General features: G+C 36.9%; 2 protein-coding genes across 2 annotated transcripts; both read right to left on the bottom strand.

Annotated features, from left to right (window-relative positions):
- Window positions 1-40: 40 nt before the first annotated feature.
- On the bottom strand, window positions 41-1,558 carry LOC148958167 (uncharacterized). The gene is made up of 2 exons (XM_089113386.1): window positions 945-1,558; window positions 41-383 (listed from the first exon to the last, which is right to left on the bottom strand). Exons 1-2 carry the CDS (start codon window positions 1,459-1,461, stop codon window positions 199-201), a joined length of 702 nt encoding a protein of 233 aa, XP_088969512.1. The 5' UTR covers window positions 1,462-1,558; the 3' UTR covers window positions 41-198.
- A 1,013-nt stretch (window positions 1,559-2,571) lies between these two features.
- LOC135696749 (putative ammonium transporter 3) lies at window positions 2,572-20,067 on the bottom strand. Its single transcript, XM_065216251.2, has 6 exons — window positions 19,056-20,067; window positions 14,407-14,649; window positions 13,651-13,983; window positions 9,589-9,828; window positions 7,481-7,722; window positions 2,572-6,844 (listed from the first exon to the last, which is right to left on the bottom strand). The coding sequence occupies exons 1-6, from the start codon at window positions 19,246-19,248 to the stop codon at window positions 6,506-6,508; spliced, it is 1,590 nt and encodes a 529-aa protein (XP_065072323.1). The 5' UTR covers window positions 19,249-20,067; the 3' UTR covers window positions 2,572-6,505.
- Between the last annotated feature and the right edge of the window lie 1,543 nt (window positions 20,068-21,610).

Raw genomic sequence — 21,610 nt, 5'->3', positions numbered from 1 at the left:
TGACCAGCCGTGAGATTTCCAGAAACAGAAATAGCAAAGCTCAAGCTAAATCTAAATTCAAACAACATTTATATACAGATACAAATACACAATAACCCATAAATTTAACAGCTTCGTCCAATTTTAAAATTGTCGTCTTTGATACAGTACGTTCAAATCGGAAAAGTTCTGAGCTCAATATATCGTCCAAGTTTGATTTTAGTACCAGAAAGGTGCTCCCCATCCGCCTCCAGTCCAACCTGGTGTGTATGCTCCCCATCCTGCAGAAGGAGGTCCGTAATAATGACAAGGGACAAGCTGACGTTTTGACTTCTTCTTATCATCCTTCTTCTTGTCATCCTTCTTCTTGTCATCTTTTTTCTTTTTGTCATCATCATCCTTTTCTGAAAGCAATGAAACATTACATTATATACAGATTCTGCCGTGGTACTATAATGCTAGAGGGAAACCTTTCTTCCATTAGAAAGCACCCTGCTACAGTCCATTTTGAAATACTTATATATTGACATAGTTCAAATTTACCCCTGTTTTTGTAAATCACCAAGTTAAGGTATAGCTCCTAGGCAGAAACAATTATCTCTCTGCCAAAACAAAAGATTCTTCCAACAATTTAACTCGCTTCCAGTTTGAAGTCAGCACTCTAAACATATCTTTATATTCTAAGAAATGACATTACTTTATTGATGGCTATATTTATTGGTAGTTGTATTTCCAGTTTAGTACAAAGAAATCGCAAGATTGGGAAAAAGAGCGGACCCACATCAGGTTAAAGCACTTTTTGGGTCGAGTATATACATCGGATAATGTCCAAAGGTAAGCAGAAAATTTATATCCAGATGTGGATCGAAAGAACCGCTCAGCTCTTGCGCGCTATATTCAAATACCAAAGGCTTATTTGGAAGTCACAAGACAAGGAATAGCAAAAGCTGTAACAAGCTTCTTACCCATGACACACATCGGCATTGCATATGGCAGAGGCATGTATTCTGGGTATCCAAAATGAGCGGCATGATGGTGTGAGTGATGGTGATGAGGATGGTGACGTTCGTGGGGGAAGATGATTGGCAGTGGAGACCCGTGTCCAGGTAGGCGATGCGTAACATGACCATGATGGCCCATATGTCCAATATGTGGTGCACCGTAACCTATATGATGCATATCATGACCGTACCCATGGAGACCTTCGTCCATTGGAAGACCAATTGGAACATGATGTCCTCCATGCCCATGATGAAGTGGACCAATCAAAGTACCATGCAAATGTTTCTTATTGGCCTTGTGGTGCTTTTTCTCGTCTCGTAACGGCTCCTCGGCATTATCTCCCTGCTCGATCTCTTTTGCATACATTTTGCTGATGAGGGGATCATTTTCCCCAGTTTCTATGTCAACCTCTTGTTTGTCTAAAGGTAGACAGTAAATATTTGCACAAGCAAGCACCAGTAAAAATAGTTTGTTTATCATTTTTGCTCTTGATTTTCTCTCAATATGAAAACACCCAAGATAGCTGTTTACAAGGATGTCCCATCAAGTGCAATTGAATGAGCCTAGAACTCCTAGCTAATGTCATTTGATCATTCATCATTTGATCTTACAAGCAAGCGCTTCTTCATGCATTGCGATTTCCATGGTTTGCCTAAGCAAGGATAACAGGTTCAAGGAGGAGCCGCTTCTTTACCTGCTCAATTACACGGATGGCGAATACACGCGTGAAAACACGCACATTTGCGCGCTTTTGTTTTACCCGCTAAACTCGAATGTTTACCAAACAGTACAAGAATGTTTGTACGCTTAAATCACACACAGCATGGATTTAGAAAACCTGACAAGCTAAGTTGAAAATATTGAAACAGAGATATCAGCTAATAAGCTAATGTTTCTTGACAGCGATACCTACTCGAATCAATCCATTTATATAAACAATAACTGCAGCACCAAATGAATATTTTACATTTCCTTGAAGCAAACTTTAGTTGTGTTCCCTCTATCTTGTGTGTTGCAAACAGCTGCTGAATTTACTAGCTATGAAAAAATAGATGACTTCTCAAATCCTATCTTATCAAATTCACTGACAATTTCCGTCCATCACAGCAGCTACTTTAAAGGTAAACATTTTCCTTTGGTTTAAAGGTAAACATTGTAAAGGTGAAGATATTTTAGATCAGACTTGAGCATAAAGCCATCAAGCCTTATGATGCTCTTAATAACTTCGTCCAGGATTATTTCAACTTAATTCACTGTTTTCTGCCATTTTCATTGAAACTTCAACGCAAATTGTTTTGATAGCACTCTGTCAAGCTAATTCTTTTCATGTCCAGCGCCAATGAAACAGGAGAGACAAACTCAAATTCTTGAATTAGAGATGTATTCTTTTTGTCTTTAGATTTGAATCTTGTTTATACCTTTTTTTCGAAAGATCTTTTCTACCAGAAGTATAAAGAAAGTTTGCAGTGAGGAACAACAAAGGTTGTTTGACTATTAGAATACACATTTATGACTTTGAAGCTCTTGTATTAGTGCATTGAAGAGAAACAAGATTACTATCAGGCCTTTGAAAATAAACGACGACTTGAATAACCCTAAAATACTCAAATCATCTAAGAAAACTATAAACTTTTTTTACAAAATTTAAATATAAGTAAGCAATAGAAATGTTAAAAGTATAGCTTCAAATATTCAATAATTGTCTTTATTTACGTCGTGACACCATTATAATTTTATAGCCAATCCACTTTATGATGTCAAAAATAATTTCCGTTTTTGCTACCTTGGTCCTGGTTTCTTGCTTTTGAGTTTTTCCTTCTTTCTTTTCTCTTTTGCTTTTCTTCTTCTTTCTTTCAGTTTCTCTTTTATACTTTCTAATTCTTCGGCAAGGTATTCCTCTTTGCCTTTGCTATTGTGTTTTGCATGCACTTTTTCAGCACTTTTACCACGCTGCTTGCTTGTGTTCCAATTATAAGCACTTACAGTATTCTTTGCCTTTAACTTTCTCAGCAAATCTAACCCAGTCGTTGCTTCGAAGGATAGAAAGGATAAAATATACACAACGAGTGCTGTTTTGCCCAGAACAAGCAAGAAATTCATTGCAGAATGCTTGAAACACTACTTCAAACTATCTCTATTTACGTCGTGATAATAACGTTAATAATAACGTTGATAACATTATGGCTTTTCACTTCATTAGTTCCCTGTGGAATCACCTGCAAATGTCACTACCCGCCCTTGCTTATTACAATTTATAAAATATTATCACAGACAATGCGTCTAAATTCTGGATTTTGTGGTCTGCAGAACAAATTGTATTTGTCAACTTGCAAAATTGGAATTTAACTATTTCGACTGCCAAGCGTTTCTTCCCTACAGTTACATCTTAGATTCTTAGATGCTAGGTGTTTCCTCCATTTCAGTTCGGAAGGAGAAAGTTCTAATCTAAGTTCAGTTCTCAGTTGTTTATTAGAAAAATAGATTTGTGAATATTCTCCGCCGTTTAATGAAAGCATGCAGGTCACCTCGCCGCTTGGTGGCATGTGAATCAGCCTTGAAAGTGACCCAATGCACCCTTGTAGAATCGCCTCTAATAAGACAACGCCCTCCCCGATATTTTCTATCAAATCAGATATATTTTATATCGAGAGTTGAGAAGTTTGTGCTTGTAGAAGCTTTTAATGTAATGCTCTTATCGTGAATACTTTAGATCACATCAGATCATATCATTTCTAACAAGCAACATATTACTGATTGACTAAATCAGGTACCACTTTTCTTTAAAGCATGCTGCCATGATCAATAAATGCATCATAACTGGAATATTTTAATATATCCAGCGATTCCCCTAAGATTCCAGCTACCTAAAACAACTGCAAATTGTGATTTAAGTGATTGCACATTGCGTAATTGCATTCTCAACGGCAAAAGAATGGTAATTGATCAGATCATGATTACTGATCATTGAAAATGATTTTTGATTGTTGTTCACCATTATCGATCGTTAATCGTGGTTATTGATCGTTAATCATGATTATTGATCGCTAATGGTGATTATTGATTGTTAATCGTGATTATTATTCTGACCATGGTTTTCAACATCTCTATTCATACCATTTACTCTGAGGATAGGAACCTGCGATCTTTTGCTCCTTCTGCAGGTAAACTGTCACTCCGTGTTTCATTTACAGCAATCTAAGCTTACAAATTAGCTATTGTTTTAGAACTTAGAAAGTTCAATCTAAAGACAGCAGCATTATATTTCCGGACAACGAGGATTTTGTATATTTTACTGCTGGTTACTGCGAAATCTGTTCGAGAACTTTTATATGGACTACGATCGTAATGATTCTCAAACATCTCGTTATCTTTGCACTAGTTTTTGGAATTTTAGAAACCATTTCAGGATATGGCATTAGGAAGCTTCATACGGAACTCGAAATATCAGATGAGCCCATTGATGAAAGTGATAGCAATGAAGGAGACCAAACCGTAAAGGGTTCCATAAATGCTCTAAAGCTAAACGAAAAGGTTGAAGTCGATGATAAGAATCCGAAACTTGCAGAATTAAAGAAAGAAATTGAGAAGAAATTAAAAGAAAAAGATAAACAGTTTAAAGAAGAAGAAAAGAAAAAGGAAAAAGATAAGGTTGTTAATTTGAAGCCAAAGAAAGGAGAAAAACCATGTGGGATTGAAGAGAAATCAAAGGAAGATAAGAAAGATTAAAGACTTGAAACAAGAAACTCTATCCATATCAAAACCAGAAGAAGTTTTCTATCAACACTGGCTTTCGATTAGCTCTGTAAATCCATCATTATTTTCTATCAAAATGTTTGAATATGTATAAATATGTACATTTCACTGCACAGGATCTTCCTTTTTAGGTACATTAGCTGCTTGAAAAGAAGAGTTTGACAAGTCTAATATCTCTGAAAAGACATTCTGAATACTATCTGCCTCGCTTAAAGAATATTCTCTGTCACCAAGCCGCATGAGCCATTCCATATCACAATAAGAAGTTAACAGAAGGTTGCCAATCTGGATTTTCTGAAAGCTAGGCCCTGTTTTTATATAATAAGGGTAGAGAAATTCACCGAGAATAAAAGCATTCTCTAGCTGAAAGATTTATATCACGCATGCAGACTGCATACATAGTAAAGATTGAAGTTTGCAATAAAACATTATACCTTTTGGCAGAGAGAATTGACATCATAATGTATTCTCACATAATGTATTCACTTCATAATGTATTCTCATAAATTACACTCCATAATATATTCTCAAAACGTTATTCATTCGTTGATCCAGACTGTTGTTTAAGATGTACTTCCTGACAAACAACAACAAAAATATTGTGACAGTTTTCTTATGTTGAAAATTATCATCAGCAGGATACTCTGTGTAGGAGCTCGTCAGGATGTTCGTACCTTTGCTCCTGTGTAGAGAAGTCAGAACTACTTTTCATCAACTTTGCACTGACTGTTGCCAGTAACCTGTAGGCTCTTGTAGAAATGAAGTAATATAATAATAATAATAATAATAATAACGGGTGTTAATAATGATGATAATAAGTAGACTATTTAACCTCCAAAACCAGTCAAATGTCTGGTCTCAAACAATTTTTGTTGCATCCGATGAAAAATAAAGTGTCTCTTTTACAACATAGCCTATTCAAGGGGAAAAAAGCTACGGGGGCAGGCCTTTGTTTAAAGGGGAGTAATATAGCCTATTGTTTTAAGCATTGGACAGTCATTGGAACGGGAAGGGCAATTGCCCCTATTTAGTATTTTTAAAATGGCCTTGTTTCACAAGGGCGTAACCAGGAAACTTATAATTGCGAGGCAAAATCATAGAAGGGAGTGAAAATATTTGTGGTCTCTCCATTTTCGACCCACTTATCTCTTGCATTGCTCATTCACTATCTTCTTGGATTACTATTTTCGAATTTTAACCAAACTTTATTTTAACGCTCAGTGATAACCAACTGTACCGTGTAGATCCAAAATGTGCAGTCATAATTAAAAACATACTAAGTGATAAATTAGCTGTAAGACAATTGAAACGAATTATATTTAAAAATAAGCCAAAGAACAAAATAACTCAACATAAGTCATAATAATATGAAAAGCAATTCACTTTATGTAGGTCACAACTTTAGTCAATTGGTTGCTTCTCAAATTCACGTTTCTGATCCTCTTTAAAGATGTAACAATTTGAAAGTAAGTAGTCGTGACTTGCTTCTACGATATTTATGTAGCGATGCAATTCTATACTCCAACGGCAGCTTTAAGTGTGTATCCTTGACAAAGTTTGATTTTGTGATGGCTTCAAGTAGAATCATGTGATAGTGATTGCCTCATAGTTGTCCTGTATGTGATTTGGTGGTTTCTTAAATTCCAAATGATATCGTCACTGTTGTCGTGTTCTGGCCATAAAAATATACAAAACTCGTTGAATCAAACAATGTCCATCAAAAATATGATTGCCTAAATACCGAGAAAGCATCTTTAATATTGGCCCTGTTTTATCCGTAGGTCCATGTGTCGTCGCCATCAGTATCTGTTACATCAATTGTAGTCATGCAGCCATTATGGTTGCCTATGACACCATCTGTGTTGGCAACAGTATCTTGTTTATTTGCAATATTATTTCTTCTTGTTAAACCTTGCTCATGGTGATTTCCATCAATGACGTCACAAGATAGATTGACTTCCCCCAACTGGTTGTTTTCCTTGGCCATCTCAGAAGTGTTGGTGCCTATAGCTCTACTTGATGAGCGAATTCCATGCTCACAAAAGTCAGCACCAAGCGATTCCTCCTCTTTTGAGACTCGCAAACCGAGCAGTTTGTCTGCTATGATCAACTGCAAGAAAATCTTATCTTTAGGAATAAGATAAAAGTTTGCTACAGTTGTAACTAAATGTAGTCATAACTTTCATGAAGGATACATGGATTTTAAAATTTCTTTATAGAGCTTTTTATCTACCAGTTAAAAGTAAAGTAACCAGTTTACTAACCAGTCGTACTTTTCCAAAACCACAAATCATTCTCAGGAAAATATAACTTAAGACAACAACCATTTACGTTCGTGATATCTAGATATCTTCAGACTCCAAGCTTACACCTTCTTTACACTTATGCTTTGATCTTGTCCTATCAACTTAATTTAGCTTTGAAAAGCATCCATTCACAATGGCGACAATTAATGGTAAAAGGGGCAAATTACCCTTAGAGCCAACCTGACTTCCCTGGAGGACTATTATTCACCAAGATCAGCAGCGAAATGAAGGGCAGAAATATATGACTATCTGTCTTTTTGCGGTAATCAGCAAAGTCATCACTATCTCCTTCCCTGATGTTTTCAGGAAAAACTGCCACTACCCACTATAGCCATTGATAATTATTTTCTAACTCGACTTCTCATCATTTTTTGCCTGGCTATTGACTCTGTGTTTTGGACCAAACAATGTCACAATTTTGCTCTTTGCTAAAGTCCTACCTCTATTAGATTTGTAACAACAGCCCAGACGGTGATACAGAGACAAGCCAATAGTTGAACACCCACAAGCACAAAGGAACCTCCTTTGAATACTCCAATTGTTTTTGAGTTTGTAGTAGAATCGATTGAGACCTCTTCAGCAAACAATCCAACTGCAACCATACCCCATAATCCAGAAAATCCATGCACAGGTACACAACCAACTGGATCGTCGATTTTCAACCATTCCAACAAATCTATTCCTGAAAAGGCAAATCACAATCGTTCAAGCGTTCTTTTTATATACAAACCTAAATATAATTGAAGGCCTAGTGCCTGTCCCATGCAATCTACTAACATGGAGAAAAAAAGTTGCGACTTTTATGTGTGAGAAAGAAAATATTAATAGCTCTCTTAATTATTATCACACCAGAAGGTGACAGAGAAGTTACCATTGTGAGTAATAACAACCCTGCTGGAGACAGTCATGAGAAGGGAGCTAGAAGAGGTGCAGGCATGTCGTTATTGGAAAAACTATTGGTTTAGGCTGTGTTTCGATTTTCAATTTCGAAAAATCATACCAAAGATTCATAGTAACAAAGCTTTGGTGGATTCCTCAGGTCTTGATGTTCGTTAAGGTGTTTCTAGAGTATCACAGTTACCACAATCACTCCAGAAGTTTTATCAATTGCAGTGGCGGGTCCAGACCACCACCATTACCGCTCGAGCGGTAGTCAGATTATTAAAAAAATTATTAAAGCAAGGATCATTTTTATGTTTATCCTACTACTTTAATTAAACCATAGTTAAAAATTGAAAATATTTGATCGCGCTGCAAACAAGCATTCTTTCCTAGAAGCCTGAAATTGCCACAGAGACAGAAATACTTTTTAGTTCTTATCGCTATGGAAATTGCGTGCCAATTGGCTGAGTCAAATGCTTGCAAAAAAAGGCTAGCATGGGGGGATGATGAAATCATGGCTTGCTAGCTAGGGGGGTTGAGTCGGTGTAGAGCGGATTCGAGCTGAACTGAGCGGTAGTCAGCCTGCCTAGACCAATCAAATCATCAGAAATTACAGCCAACCTGGGGGATGCATACAAATTTTCTTGAGAACCAATGATCAACCGAGTTGACTACCGTTCAGATGGGGGGGGGGGGGGTTGAGGGTTGAGTAGTACTGCCGCTCAACACGGCTCAAACGTTAAAGAAAGATCGGGAGATGCCTACATATTCTGCAAGTGGGCAAACTTTAACTTCAAAGACGATGTGTATTTTGTATAATACACAAATATTGGTAGGAATACATTTTATAAGAATATTTAGACTCAAATATTCTAAAATATAAGAAGGCATCAGGATTAAACGTCAGGCCCACAAAATGCGCCAAAAGTATGATTCTTTGTTTAGCAAAAGCTGCTCTCAATAATTGCAAATTTTATCTGGCTTTTTAAACTTATATTTTCCAACAGGTCTGATTTTCACAAGTGATTGTGCGACTTAATGCGAGGTTTAGGCGACATTCCAAATTCTGCCAAATGTATCTTTTTTCCTATTCTATGGTGTTCCTCGGCTAAATGCCGTATTTTTTTAGACTATCCGTTCTCAGAATATCAAATAAGATTATTTGTTGCTTCTCAAGGTTGTTGTAAGGATACTTGCAATTTCACTAAAGCACCGCTTATGTCTTAAAAATGGTCTACATATGAAATTATAGAAAACAGTAATCATTTTAGAAAACAGGGCGTGACCAGGAAATGGGTGTGGTCTAAAGGGTGTGGTCGACCCTCTATCTCATTTCGGCGGTAGTCAGATTTTTGGCTGGATCCGCCACTGAATTCGTCCTTGTGTCATTTCTGACATGGCCTGTAAACTTCATCAAAAGAGTCCGATATAAATACAATGACTTTGATAAAGGAAGCATGAAATGAAAAATACCAGACAGGGTCCAAATTTTTGGACATATATTTGGATAGGGGTGCATACCAGTACATATCATAGGCCCTGTTGCTCTTGAATACGCCCATGACCTCTCTTTATTGTATCTTGCTATTCTTTTTATTTGCATCATAAAATCATAGACTTGGATTCCCCTTAGCATAAAACCTTGAAGCGCTGTGCTACTAATTACCTAGACATGCCATGGCGCTTCCAACGGCTCCAATTATTAGTGCCTCCCATGGCCTACAAAGTGTGCAAATTGCTGTGATTCCAACAAGCCCTCCAAGTATGCCAGAAGTAAAAATCCCAATATTGAGCTTTCTTTTGTACTTTCTGTTCAGCCTGCAGCTATAGATAATGGCCACGATCGCCCCACCAATGGAGCCATTGATTGTGTTTATCGCAGCCCTGGTTGCTAGTTTCCATTTTCCTAAAAAAGAAGAAAAGGTTCATTATAGAAATATGTAGATTACGTTGAATGCAGTAAATGAATGCAGAAACTGCATTTGTTTGGGACACAAACAAATCAAAGACTAATAATGTGTGAAAAACTCCCCATCTTGATGTTAAAGAGCATACGTAATAAAGACTGAGTTTCATGCACATGCTCTTTGAATCCAAGATTGGGGGCTGCCTAACTCATTAAAGACATTCTCGGGTTACAATTGAAGTGTCATACGTCCATATATCCAGGATTAAAAATTTATGGACTGTAAATTTAAGTGATGATTACAAATAAGATGACTGGTTATAGATCTTTCTTAAACTTATGATTAAGTCAGAAGTCTAGTTAGGATCAGATAGGTTTGCAGGACGCTTTGTAAATCTGAATAAATAATTTATAGCTCTGATAAATTGGTGCTGTAAGTGAACTCGTTAATAAGTGATAAGAACCGGTTCGTTTTTTAATGTTTGGTAGCTTTGGGAAAGATAACTTCTGTAGCCAGGGGCGTATATTGACGATTTAGGGTAGGGAGGGGGGGTGTAAACGGGTGAATTTACCGACCAAAATTCAACTCTTGCTAGTCAATGTATGCACACCAATATACGATATAAAGTCAAGATACGCATGTACCACCCCCCTCCCCCACACCCACACCCTCCGGTAGGTACGCCCCTGTCTGTAGTATACGAAATAGATATAAACTAACTGCTTTGAATGGTTGATCTGGTGAGCATTCTTTAAAGGTATGCAAAGATTTACTTCTGCAATATTGTTTGGCACATATGCTTCAAAAATTAATTTTTAGGGCTTGCTATGACTGCAGGTCGATGCCAAAAGAGAGGCATTTCTCAGAAATTATATTCAATTTCATACATGTTACAAATTGTATGTTTTCTAGATTTTGACAGGACATTTTGTGTCCGATAGATCTAAGAGATGCTAGTTGGTGTCTGGTAGTTGCAAAGCATCTTATACTGTATAAGCTGCTCCTTGTTCGAGCAATAATATTTAGTTTTCAGGTATGATACGTTTTGAGATGTTTTTGCGAGATGTGAAAGATACAATTTCTTCATCTAGTAGATTTGCATTATGTTGTCTACGCCCTCATGAATCTGAGGCGTTCTATTTTACATCCAGCAGGCTTAGCGGATGCTTTTTAAGTGAGAAATGCTGTTAAGTGCAAGCAGGTACTAAGGATGCTTTTTATTTCAACGTCGCCTTAATGTAAACTTTATCTATGAAATATGAATGCCGAGCTAGTTGCTTGTATATGGACAGAGTTTACAGACGCTTCTAATGTTTTTCTAACGTTTGATATCCACAAAAGCCGCCCGTAATCAATAACACTAATCTGCTGTGGGCAAAATAATGAATACAATATGATGGCGCTAACGCCGAACTTATAAATACTTGTAAAAAGGAAACAAAGGTGATGATATTGAATACTATTTCATTAGAAATTATTGTTTACCGGTTTGTTAATGTGCTCGGTGCCGTATGTACACGCTAGTTTGTGTTTATAACAGAACTGTTCTAAGTTGCTTCACCGAGCCTCAACTTAGAAAAAAACGTCATGTTCTATGATATTTTAAAGAACGAATGATATTTCATATGATTACATAGCGAATAATATATACTGTTTAAGTTAAGTACATAGTGAATAAGTATATGTTTACATAAACATATACTGAAATGGGTAATAAAAAGAAAAAGGAGAAAATACTTAGCACAAAGAAGGTTATACATCTACAGAATAATAATAACAATAATGATAAAAATAATAATAATAATTATAATGACTTCTTAACCAAGATGCTAAGCAAAAAAACTGCCTAAAAACTGGTGTGTTTCCGTATTTCCAGGAATGCATCAGCTAAAGTCCGTTTACTACTAATAACTATTGTCCCAATAACTTTTTAAGTCTGCTCCTCCAGATATAGTTTCCTCCAATTATACACGATATTGAACACCGTTTAATCACATTTTTTATATTTTCTTTTCTCAATTTTCTGAAGTTTCTCAATCCTTTCCATACGTCACTTTTTACACACCCAAGCGAACCAAAACAAAGAACAACCAGCTGCACTGAGAATCCATTTTTCTCTAGATAATCAGATAGCTCCTTATATCTTCTAACTTTCTCCTGATAAGCATTTTCTAAATATAAATCATAGCAAACAGTTATTTCCACTAATGTGCACTATTCCACTCTACGTCACTTTTTACGCACCCAAGCGAACCAAAACAAAGAACAACCAGGTGCACTGAGAACTCTCTGTACTAAGTTTACTAAGCCTCGCTTTGATTGCAAAAATCACAAGAGCATTATCAACTTTCCAATTATAATAGATCGAGTGTGACGATTTTATATGAATATTTTAAAGATTGAGATAACATCCTTGCACAGTTAATTCCTTTGCACCATCCGTTGGCCTTACTTCTCTCTTTTTTATGTCTAGCTCGATAGATGACCTCGCAATATGCTTAAAATGCACGACGTCATGATTTAGCAATGTAATAAGAAAGGCTAAACGTGTTGATCTATAGACATCAGAAATTCGCTTAATGCCAATACAACCTTTTTTTCGGGAGAGGAACATCATAATTCGTGTTGTGGACTTGTAGAGCAAAAATAGTTCTCGAACTGCGTCAGTTATCATATTGTCTAGCTGGTCCAGCTGCTTCGCATTCAGTCTAGAGTTATTGAAATGGTATAATATTTTTGCAAGAGCAAGATTGTTCATAGCACTTCCCTTCAAAGCTAAGGGTAAATCGGAAGCTTTGATTTTAGTTACCAGATCTTTATACGTGTCTATTATGTCTGTTATTTGTTTTGCATCTTCGCCGACAATTGACATTGATTTACCGAGGTATGGCTTATCACGTTGATACACAGGTAGACTTAATTTCTACTTCTGGGGTAGCATTTTCTTTGCCTTTGTACCAATTATTTCCTAAACGACGGCCATATAATACAGCACACTTCTCATGTTCAACCTGCAGACCAGCTTCGTCCATTTGGGATTCAGCAGCCCCAATCATATCACACTCACATTATTTGCAGCTAATACAATATCATCAGCAAATGCTTGACCTGGCATTAGATTCAGATACACCTCATCCCTTATATTCCTTTCTAAGATTGCAGCAGGTACCATAGGCTTACAGACACGATCAATTACCATGATGAATAGAAGAGCACTCAGGGGGTCACCTGTTTTGGTACCCCTTACGATGTGAAACCTTTTTGACATCTTACAAATTACTTCAAATGATGAATTATAATAATAATAATAATGAAAACTTTTCATTTTGAATTCCAGTTAAAACTACAATTACAAATCTCACCATTACAAGGTAATTTGTAACTAGCTAGCCTGTGTTTACAAAATAAAAACTATTACAATCATAGTAATGAGAAAAGAAAAAAGAATGTTAAAAGGGGAGTAGCTCTGGATTAATCCAAATTTTGTTTCTACAGCAGAATAGATAGTATGTGGTGCAAATGGCGTTTCTGTTGATGATCAATGGACGAAGAGTCACACATGTCGATGAATGAGCTGCAGGAGTTGCCAAAGATACCAAGTGAACTGTTGGAAAGATTGACAAACGAGACTGACTTAAACTGACGTTTTAAGTCAGATACGAGGGTGGCATATTTCTCCGACTTTCTGACAGCATTGCAGTTGAGATTTGTTTCAAAGCCTATGGTTAGCTTTAAAACGTACAGACAGTTTCCCTTAGTTTTGAGAATAATACTAATCAAAATCATAAAGAGTGCATGATTCGTGCATTTAGGTAACTAACCTTTGCTTACTCCAAATGTACTACCGCAATTGAACCCAAGCCATCCCCACCACAGCATAAATGTTCCGAGCACTGCATTAGTAGGCGATGCCATTTCAATCTCATACTCTTTGTCAAACCTCCCAGTTCTTTCTTTCAAGTACAGAGTGGCAATGAGTGCGGAAAACCCGCCGACCAAATGAACTGGACCGCCTCCGGCAATATCGATCGCTCCCATTCTTTTTAGAAATCCGGATTCAGACCACATCCAGTGAGCGGGCATTACGTAAGAAAATGTGTTTATAAATGAATACAGCATATAGGTTTCGAGCCTCGTTCGCTCCGCCATCGCACCTTTTGGTGAAAGAGAAACAGAGGAAGGTTAGAAAGAATGTTACAATCAATATATTTTGATTGCATGGTCCATTCTGGTTAATTTGATCTTCTTAATGTACCATTCTTGATTAATAAGACATATTTTGGAAAATCTTCATCTAAGTTGTCAGATAGTTCTCTACACACCTAAAAGATTGGAGCATTCTTTAATTTATACAATTCTGTAGAGATTCATAGGATAATCACTTTAATAGTAAGAGCTTAATCTTAAAGTTTTGAGTTTCTGAACCTATGATGCTGTTACTTTACATACAGTGTATAAAGGGCAGTGCACCCCCTTTTTAGGTGATGTATTCTCACAATGCTCGAAATATCTTATTTTTTTCAAAGCAAAACAGGGTTTCTTAGCTCTCTTGCAAAAAGTAGAAAATAGATTCTAACCAGATACGATTGTTGTTGCTGTTGTTGCAAATGACAGTTGAAAGAAGAACTTTGCAAAAACATGGCCCATCTCATTGTGCTCAGCATCTGTCAAGAAACTGCCAACTCCAACAAAGCCATTTGAGCCCGAGTCTGTGCCAAAACTTAGTCCGTATCCAATCAGCCAATAGGACAATCCTCCAAAAATGACATCGGTCATATTCTTTATCATGATGTTACACTCATTTTTCGCCGACACCATACCTTAAAAATGCAGCTTGAGAATAACATTTGTGTGTATGGTTTCTATTCATAAACCAAATACAGTCGAAATAAATTGTTTTTTACAGAATTTGGTCTGATTTAGCTATTGAAACATTTAACTGGCATTCGAAAGTGAAGATAAATACATTTGGTTATCTGTTATTAGAATGAATACACTCTTTTTTTTATAAGAACAATTTTATAAGAACCTCAAAACGAGCCTCAAACTGGTCAAAAGTTAAGAACAAATTAAGAACAAGCTGAGGCTGAGCTTCTGCAAAATGCAATTTTGAACAACGTTTTTTCTCAAAATCGAGGATTTTTATCGATGTGTGGGTGCTTTTTCGGTGAATATTCAAATTTGTCAGCAAATTAAGGCTGTCTCACTAACTTTGTTGGCAAATGAGGCCTGAACACCACCCTAGAGCGAAAAAGCTAGCACTCGCACTGCTTCCACCCCATTAGATTAAGAACAAATTAGGAACAATCCAGCCTCAGATTTTTGACAAAAATTAAGAACAGTCAGCCTGAACTTAAATTTACTGGTTCTTATAAAAAAAAAGAGTGTAGATTTGTATCACTATACGGTAAAGTAAAGATAAAATTTAACAGTGTAGTTATGTAAGAAAAAATAGCCAGGGAAGTTGTAAAGGCCAAGGACGAAAAACAAAATAAGTACTTTTTTAGAATTAGGCTACTATGAATTTAAAGATAGTTAATACGGAATTTTCCTCTGCGATGTTCTCGTGCGAAAAAAAGTAATTATGTTTCTCAATATGCCAGAGAGCGAAATATTTGTGAGAAATTTTATACAATTGTCTCTGGCTTATGAATTATTCATTGTTAACTTTCATGATTTTCTTTGACAGAAGCATTCATAATTCAAATGAGTTCTTATGCTTTGTTTTTAGTGTTCAACTTCAGGCTGTAAACACAGGCGAAAGGCTTTTATGACATGGAAAAATATAGACAAATATTAAGTGTGAAAAAAACATAGACAGCGTTACACTTTAATATTGATGGAGAGCCAAACAAGAATAGTTTCCCTAGCGGGTGACGCCAACATGGCTGCTGAGAGGTCTTGGGGGCCCTGGGGAAAAATCTAACGACGAGACCTTCTACAAGCAAAGCCACCAGAAAATTTTTGCATCCACGGTCTTTAGATTAGCTTAGAATACATCTGGGAATACCTTTTGCAGTTATTTTTTGCAAATCCTCGAAACATTAAAATGGATTTCATTACTTTATTGGGCCCCTAGACAATGTGACCCTGGGGCAATTCGCCCCCTGCCCCCTCTTTCAGCGGTCCTGGATGTAACTCAGTGAGTGAATGAGTGAGCGAAATCTGACATCATTAAGCATGCTCTTTTAAAATATCTTTGCTTGACTGTCTCCCCATCACAATAATAATTCAACTTTGCTTGAATTCGCAATATTGTGCCATCTGGTCACAATTTAACACTTTGTTAATGTATTAGTTTATGCAAGACGGCCAGAAACAAGGGATCAAAGAGTTTTTGAAGGCAGTTTCGAGAATCATCTCCCCAAAATTACTCTTCAAGAAAAGCCAGTAATGACTGTATTGTACTGCACTGCATTGTATTGTATTGTATAAATTATTTTAATGTTAGTTGTTACAATAGTGGAAAAAACACTAATTCAGACTAACATAGCGCAATTTCCAGGATTCTATAAGGTAGTTCATTTACTTGTGAAGAATATGTGCATTAACTTTTCCTGGAACCGAAATTAAATCAGATTTTAGAATTCTTTCGAATTTCAGGCTGTTTTGATTTTATCTGGTAGTGAGTTCTAGATTTTTGACCCTTGGAAACTGAGTAATCCGGTTTCATGATTTGAGTTCTAACCTTAGGAATTAAAATGGAATTTTGCACACGAAGGTCAAGAGTCGTTGTATTTGGCTAGAAATAATCCCTCATAAAGATAAGATTTTGGTAAAAATTAGAAATTGATCTAAAATCTCTCTACCAGCTTTTCAACGTGCCTCTGTTTATTGCCAGCTCAGAGTAGGCAAAAAACAGTAAAAAAATTGGGCACAGATCCATGTTTACCAAAGTTGTTTTAACCATGTCCAAATTTCTCTATGCCAGAGGTGGGCATAAACAGTAGCAAATTTAAGGGGGCCAACTAGAGACAGTTGCCCCTCCCTCACCAAGCTGAAGCAAGTCTGGCGCCCCTTTTTGGAAACGGTTTGGCACAATTTATGTGAAAATGTTCCTTCAGAACGTGAATAGGGAGCTTCCTTTCAGTACTCTCGTCACCAATAACTGAACATTTTTCAGCGCCCCTACTACCAACTGCCCCTCCCTTAACTTTGTTCCGGATCCACCCCTGGGCACAAAACCATAGAGTCAAACTAGCCCTGATACACAGGAAAATATCTTCAAGCTCCAAAGAGTTGCCTGTCAGATTTTAAACAATTGAACTTGTTTCCTATTAAATTGCGCTAATTTATCTATAAATTTAAAAGGAATCTGACAAATCTTTGGTTATTCACATATGGAATCTTTTATCATGCAGTTGTAGGTAAGAAGTTGACTCAGTAGCGTTTGTTAAAGCGTCTACTGGAGACATTTTTCAGAATGAGGTTGTTGAGAGACGTGCAAGAGAAAGTGAGAAAACTCTCCGTTATTATTACGCACACAAGTCATTATTACGTACGTTCTCTGACTCCAAGACGGAGGGTGACCTAACTGATTAGAAGACATTCGCTCGCTCGTCTCCCCAACAAGAGGCTTAGCTTGTATAACGAGTAACCGCAGTTCGTATAAAGAACAAAACCTGCTTTGATGATTGTATGAAGCGTAAAACCTGTTATATAGACTGAAGAGCAGATAATATATTGTTTACTAAGGGACAGATTTAGAAAAAAATGTTTTCAAACTACATTTGGCTGGGTCAAAACAATTCAAATTGTTATTCTAACTAACAGTTTAGAATCCAGAAAGCATAACACCATGACTACAGGTAACTCCATTATGTTCTGCATAGTATATATTCATAGTATATGTACAGCATGCATATAATCATATAACTGTATAAAAGTTATGAGGATTCTCGAGGCCGTCGCTAGCTATATAGTACTGAAGTGCGACGTGATTATGCATATTTAGAGGTATTCTATGATGCTCTTTCAGGTTATGGGATCTAAAGTGAAAAATTCTAAAAATAGATTTTTGTGACGTCATCACTTCGGTACTCTATTGTGCCCGAGGGGAAGTGATTTTCTTTTGCGAACATCCATACGCAAAAGGTTACATTCATTAGCTGTGTACAAATAATGTAAAGATTAATGAAACACGTGATATTGAATCTGTTACTTCCGGTTAAACGCATGTACTATGCTAAGTGTTTTCTGAAATGATCAGTCTTCGAGTACTCGAATGAAGTGAAGTCTATTTATCTTGACTCTCTCCTTGCCGAACCTTAACGCAACTGTTACAATTGGTGACAGGGCTGGGATGGTCTGGTCAAATTTGAGATGTAGGGCCTTATATTATACAAAGCAGGAAGCCCTTAGTGTTTATCTATTGCATCTCAGCATTTTTGAGTGAAGGGGATGGTTGCTAAGTTTTTTGGGTCAATTTTTAGATCGTATTGGAGTTTCTTTTAGTTGAATTGCAGAGCTGGTGCAGATCTTTTGTGATCGTTTACACTACCAGCAACATGCTTTAAGTAACTCCAATTACATTTTTTGCAAAAAATAGCGAAAGGATGGTAAATCAAATGACGAATCTCATTCCAAACTTCGATCATAGGAGCTGGGAGGGTTGTAGCACATTTCAATCAGGCAAAATCTTTCGTTTCAGATGCGACGCTACCAAATTCAGGGAAGATCCATACTAAGCCTCTTTTATCGTTTTACATCTGCTGCATCCATATTTTCGGTCACATGCAAACGAATTATATTCCATTTAGAATCGAATAAGCCGTCCCCGTTTGTACATATCACGTTACAGTAATCTATATTTTTCATACTTTAAATGCAAAAAAAATAAATGTAGTTACTAAAGATAAAACATTCTTGGTATAAAAGTTGCTACTACTACCCAGAAGCTGCAAGAAGTTTGTAAATGTAAACTGTCAATTGGATTGAAAAGCATTGGAGATAGAAACATTTTTCGCAAAAACTATTTATATTTGCCTTGTACCTTCTAAACAGTTGTTGAATGAATAAGGTATTGTTCAGCGACCATTGAAGCGAGGGTTTACGAGGGGTTTAGCCCCCCAGATAGTTCCAAAATGTGCTTAAAGTCATACCAAAAATTTAGTATGCTTAACCCCCCCCCTCCCCCCTCTCAAAACGTTTTAGTCTCCTCAATCTGTAATGTGCTCCGCGGTCAATGTGGTTACAGTGATAAAGATTAAAACCTGAAAGTGCTTACCAGCTTCGAGTAACCCAAAGCCACTCTGCATGGTGAAGATAATAAATGCACTCGTAAGAACCCATGTTGCATCGCCAGATCCGCCATCAGAATGATCTGTCTGTTTAAAAATCTTTGCACAAAGCTGAGTCAAGTTAGAAACAGTGAGGTTCACGATGCTGCATGCAGCAGACTCGTTCTTTGAAAAGTTCATTGCTGAGCGGTGCGTTCAAGTATTTTGTTAGCGTATATAGAAAGTTAGTCAAGTTTGTGGTCTCACTGTATATATGATACTCATCATGGCCTCAAAAATGTTGTGATATGATTATTGTAAATGTAATTGTGTGAGATGTAGGTGCAGCTGCAAAAATCCATAGCCCATCCAGACGATGTCGGCAACGATTGCACGAAGAACAATGAATTCATTACACCAGGCCTCAGTACAAGCACATCTGCTTCCGTACAAAATACTACGTCTAGAAATGGGATTGCCACCAGACCATACCTGCTACACAAGAATGAACGAGTTCGGTATCGCAAAAGTAGGTGCCACCTCCTCTTTAAGGCTCTCCTCCAACCATGCAAATCAATGATCCACCGCACAAATAGCTTGTACAAACATCAAGAAACCGTTCCTTAGTAAATACTGTTTCATTAATAATTCTAGAGAATATCGTTGGAGAAGGACTTATGTTTATATAAATATAACAAATGTTGACATGATCGGCACTTGAATTAAACAAGCTAGTACCACCTTGCTTATACTGCAGTTATGTTAAAGAACGATTTGATAAAAGCAGACAAAGAGACAGACGATAATGATCCCGTTTACGGTTGTCCTTGCAAATTTCCACGTTAAAACTCGTTTTACCTTTATATTCTTCATATTAAAAAACTTTCTGTTGAAGATTATCTCGTGGATGATCTTACTTTTTTGCTAAATTGTTTTTAGGGGCCGTCAAAAGAGGGGGATATTGCTTAGTGTTAGATAACGATCCAGTATTTTGGCAATAGAATAAAGTCAACAAATAAGAGAAGCAACAGATAGGTCTTCTTTCTTGTTCCCCCCCCCCCCCTCCTCTCTAAAAGAAAAAATAAAATCCCTTCCGAGTCCCTTGACCTTTGTAGTACAGTATTAAGAATAATACACTTTAGAAAGATCTCTCAGCCACTGGCGTTAGATGATCTCACGTGTAATGCATAATACATCAACGTAATATTTATACCAAAAAAGCTATTATTTTTTGGCTCCTTACAGTAAAAAAACATCACAAAGATACTACTCGGCAAAGTCCAAAATTGACTGGGGATGTATGAAAATTGGGTGACCCCTTGTGAGGGACTTGCTGGAAGTGATTGCAAGGACATTTCAAATGACAAGTAATCGTTGATGAAACAGGGGTTTAAGATAAGGAGTGGGTGTCTTTAAATGGAAGTGGAACTGTTTACTTTCAACCCCAGAGTACGAGGAAAGAAGAAGACGAGAGAGGAAGTTGAACACGTAAGCACTTTATTTTTAAGCAGGAGCAGTAGAATGCTTCAATGCAAGTCACATGCCTGACGTAGTATGCCTTGTGCATCTATTTATCAAAGAGAAACATTTACTTTATAACAAAACAGATACAAAGAGCTAACTAAACACTTCTAACTTTATTGAAAGAATGTAAGTTTATGCTGAAAAGTTATCTTGAAAATGTTTACTCTAATTCTCAAGTAAGGAAAAAGAACGCATTCTTTCTTCCTTTGCAAAACCAGCGAAAACAAGAAAGTAGGACCCAGTTTGTGTAATTTTCGAGTTGAAGGGGTGATTTGAAATAAATTAGCTGTGATTAAACTAGTCGAAGGTTGTTGAATTAAAGTCAGTATTATGTTGTGAAATCTTGCACATCATATATGGCTGACTTTCAGAAAGCAGCTTAGTATTTACTAGAAATGGACCACCATTTACTGTTCCTATTTTCCAAATGCGTTTTTTGGACACTTTGGACACCTCTGAAATGGAACACAATCTACTTCAAGAGATCTCAACTGATATTCAGATTGATATTCAGATTGATATTCGCAGGATAATTATGTATGCAGTCGAAAAAGTACGTATTATGCAACTGGCCATGTGCCACCGATTGTCTAGAAAGCAAGTCCTGTTAGATTTGTTATAAAAAGGTTTATACCAGTTACATCGATAGAAGATTACATGGTCACGCATTGCCAAAATGTGTCAAGAGAGTACATGTGTCATGAGTTTCAGCGGTAAACTTTGAAAAGAATTATACAAAGAAGCTTCCCCAGCAGTGATTTTAACCTTGCTTTAAAAAATTATCTGTGGCCAGATTTTAATTATATTCCTGAGACCAAATAATGGAGACTCTGGCGCCCAGGGTGTGATTTTATCGACCGATTGATTGACGACTTGGGGTTTAATAACAAACCTCTTCGCACATACCCACGCATTTCGTGCAAAATCACAACCAAGGAGTAAAGTATGTGGTGACTGATCATGTATCACTCTCTTTCTTGGTGGCGATTGCAGTGGCGGCTCCAGCCTGGGATAAGTGGTGAAGGGGGGACAAAAAGTG

The sequence above is a fragment of the Rhopilema esculentum genome, chromosome 17 (assembly GCF_057945365.1).
Source record: "Rhopilema esculentum isolate cy_ngs chromosome 17, ASM5794536v1, whole genome shotgun sequence".
NCBI lineage: Eukaryota > Metazoa > Cnidaria > Scyphozoa > Rhizostomeae > Rhizostomatidae > Rhopilema > Rhopilema esculentum.
Note: the sequence above shows the minus strand (reverse complement) of the source record. Positions and strands in the feature narration are given on the sequence as shown.

Coding starts and splice junctions, on each gene's coding strand:
- LOC148958167 (XM_089113386.1), bottom strand. CDS start 1,461: ATGATAAACAAACTATTTTTACTGGTGCTTGCTTGTGCAAATATTTAC. Junction 384..944: donor AATGCCGATGTGTGTCATGG/GTAAGAAGCTTG, acceptor CATTGCTTTCAG/AAAAGGATGATGATGACAAA.
- LOC135696749 (XM_065216251.2), bottom strand. CDS start 19,248: ATGAACTTTTCAAAGAACGAGTCTGCTGCATGCAGCATCGTGAACCTC. Junction 13,984..14,406: donor AGCAACAACAATCGTATCTG/GTTAGAATCTAT, acceptor TTTCACCAAAAG/GTGCGATGGCGGAGCGAACG. Junction 9,829..13,650: donor TACATTTGGAGTAAGCAAAG/GTTAGTTACCTA, acceptor CTTCTTTTTTAG/GAAAATGGAAACTAGCAACC.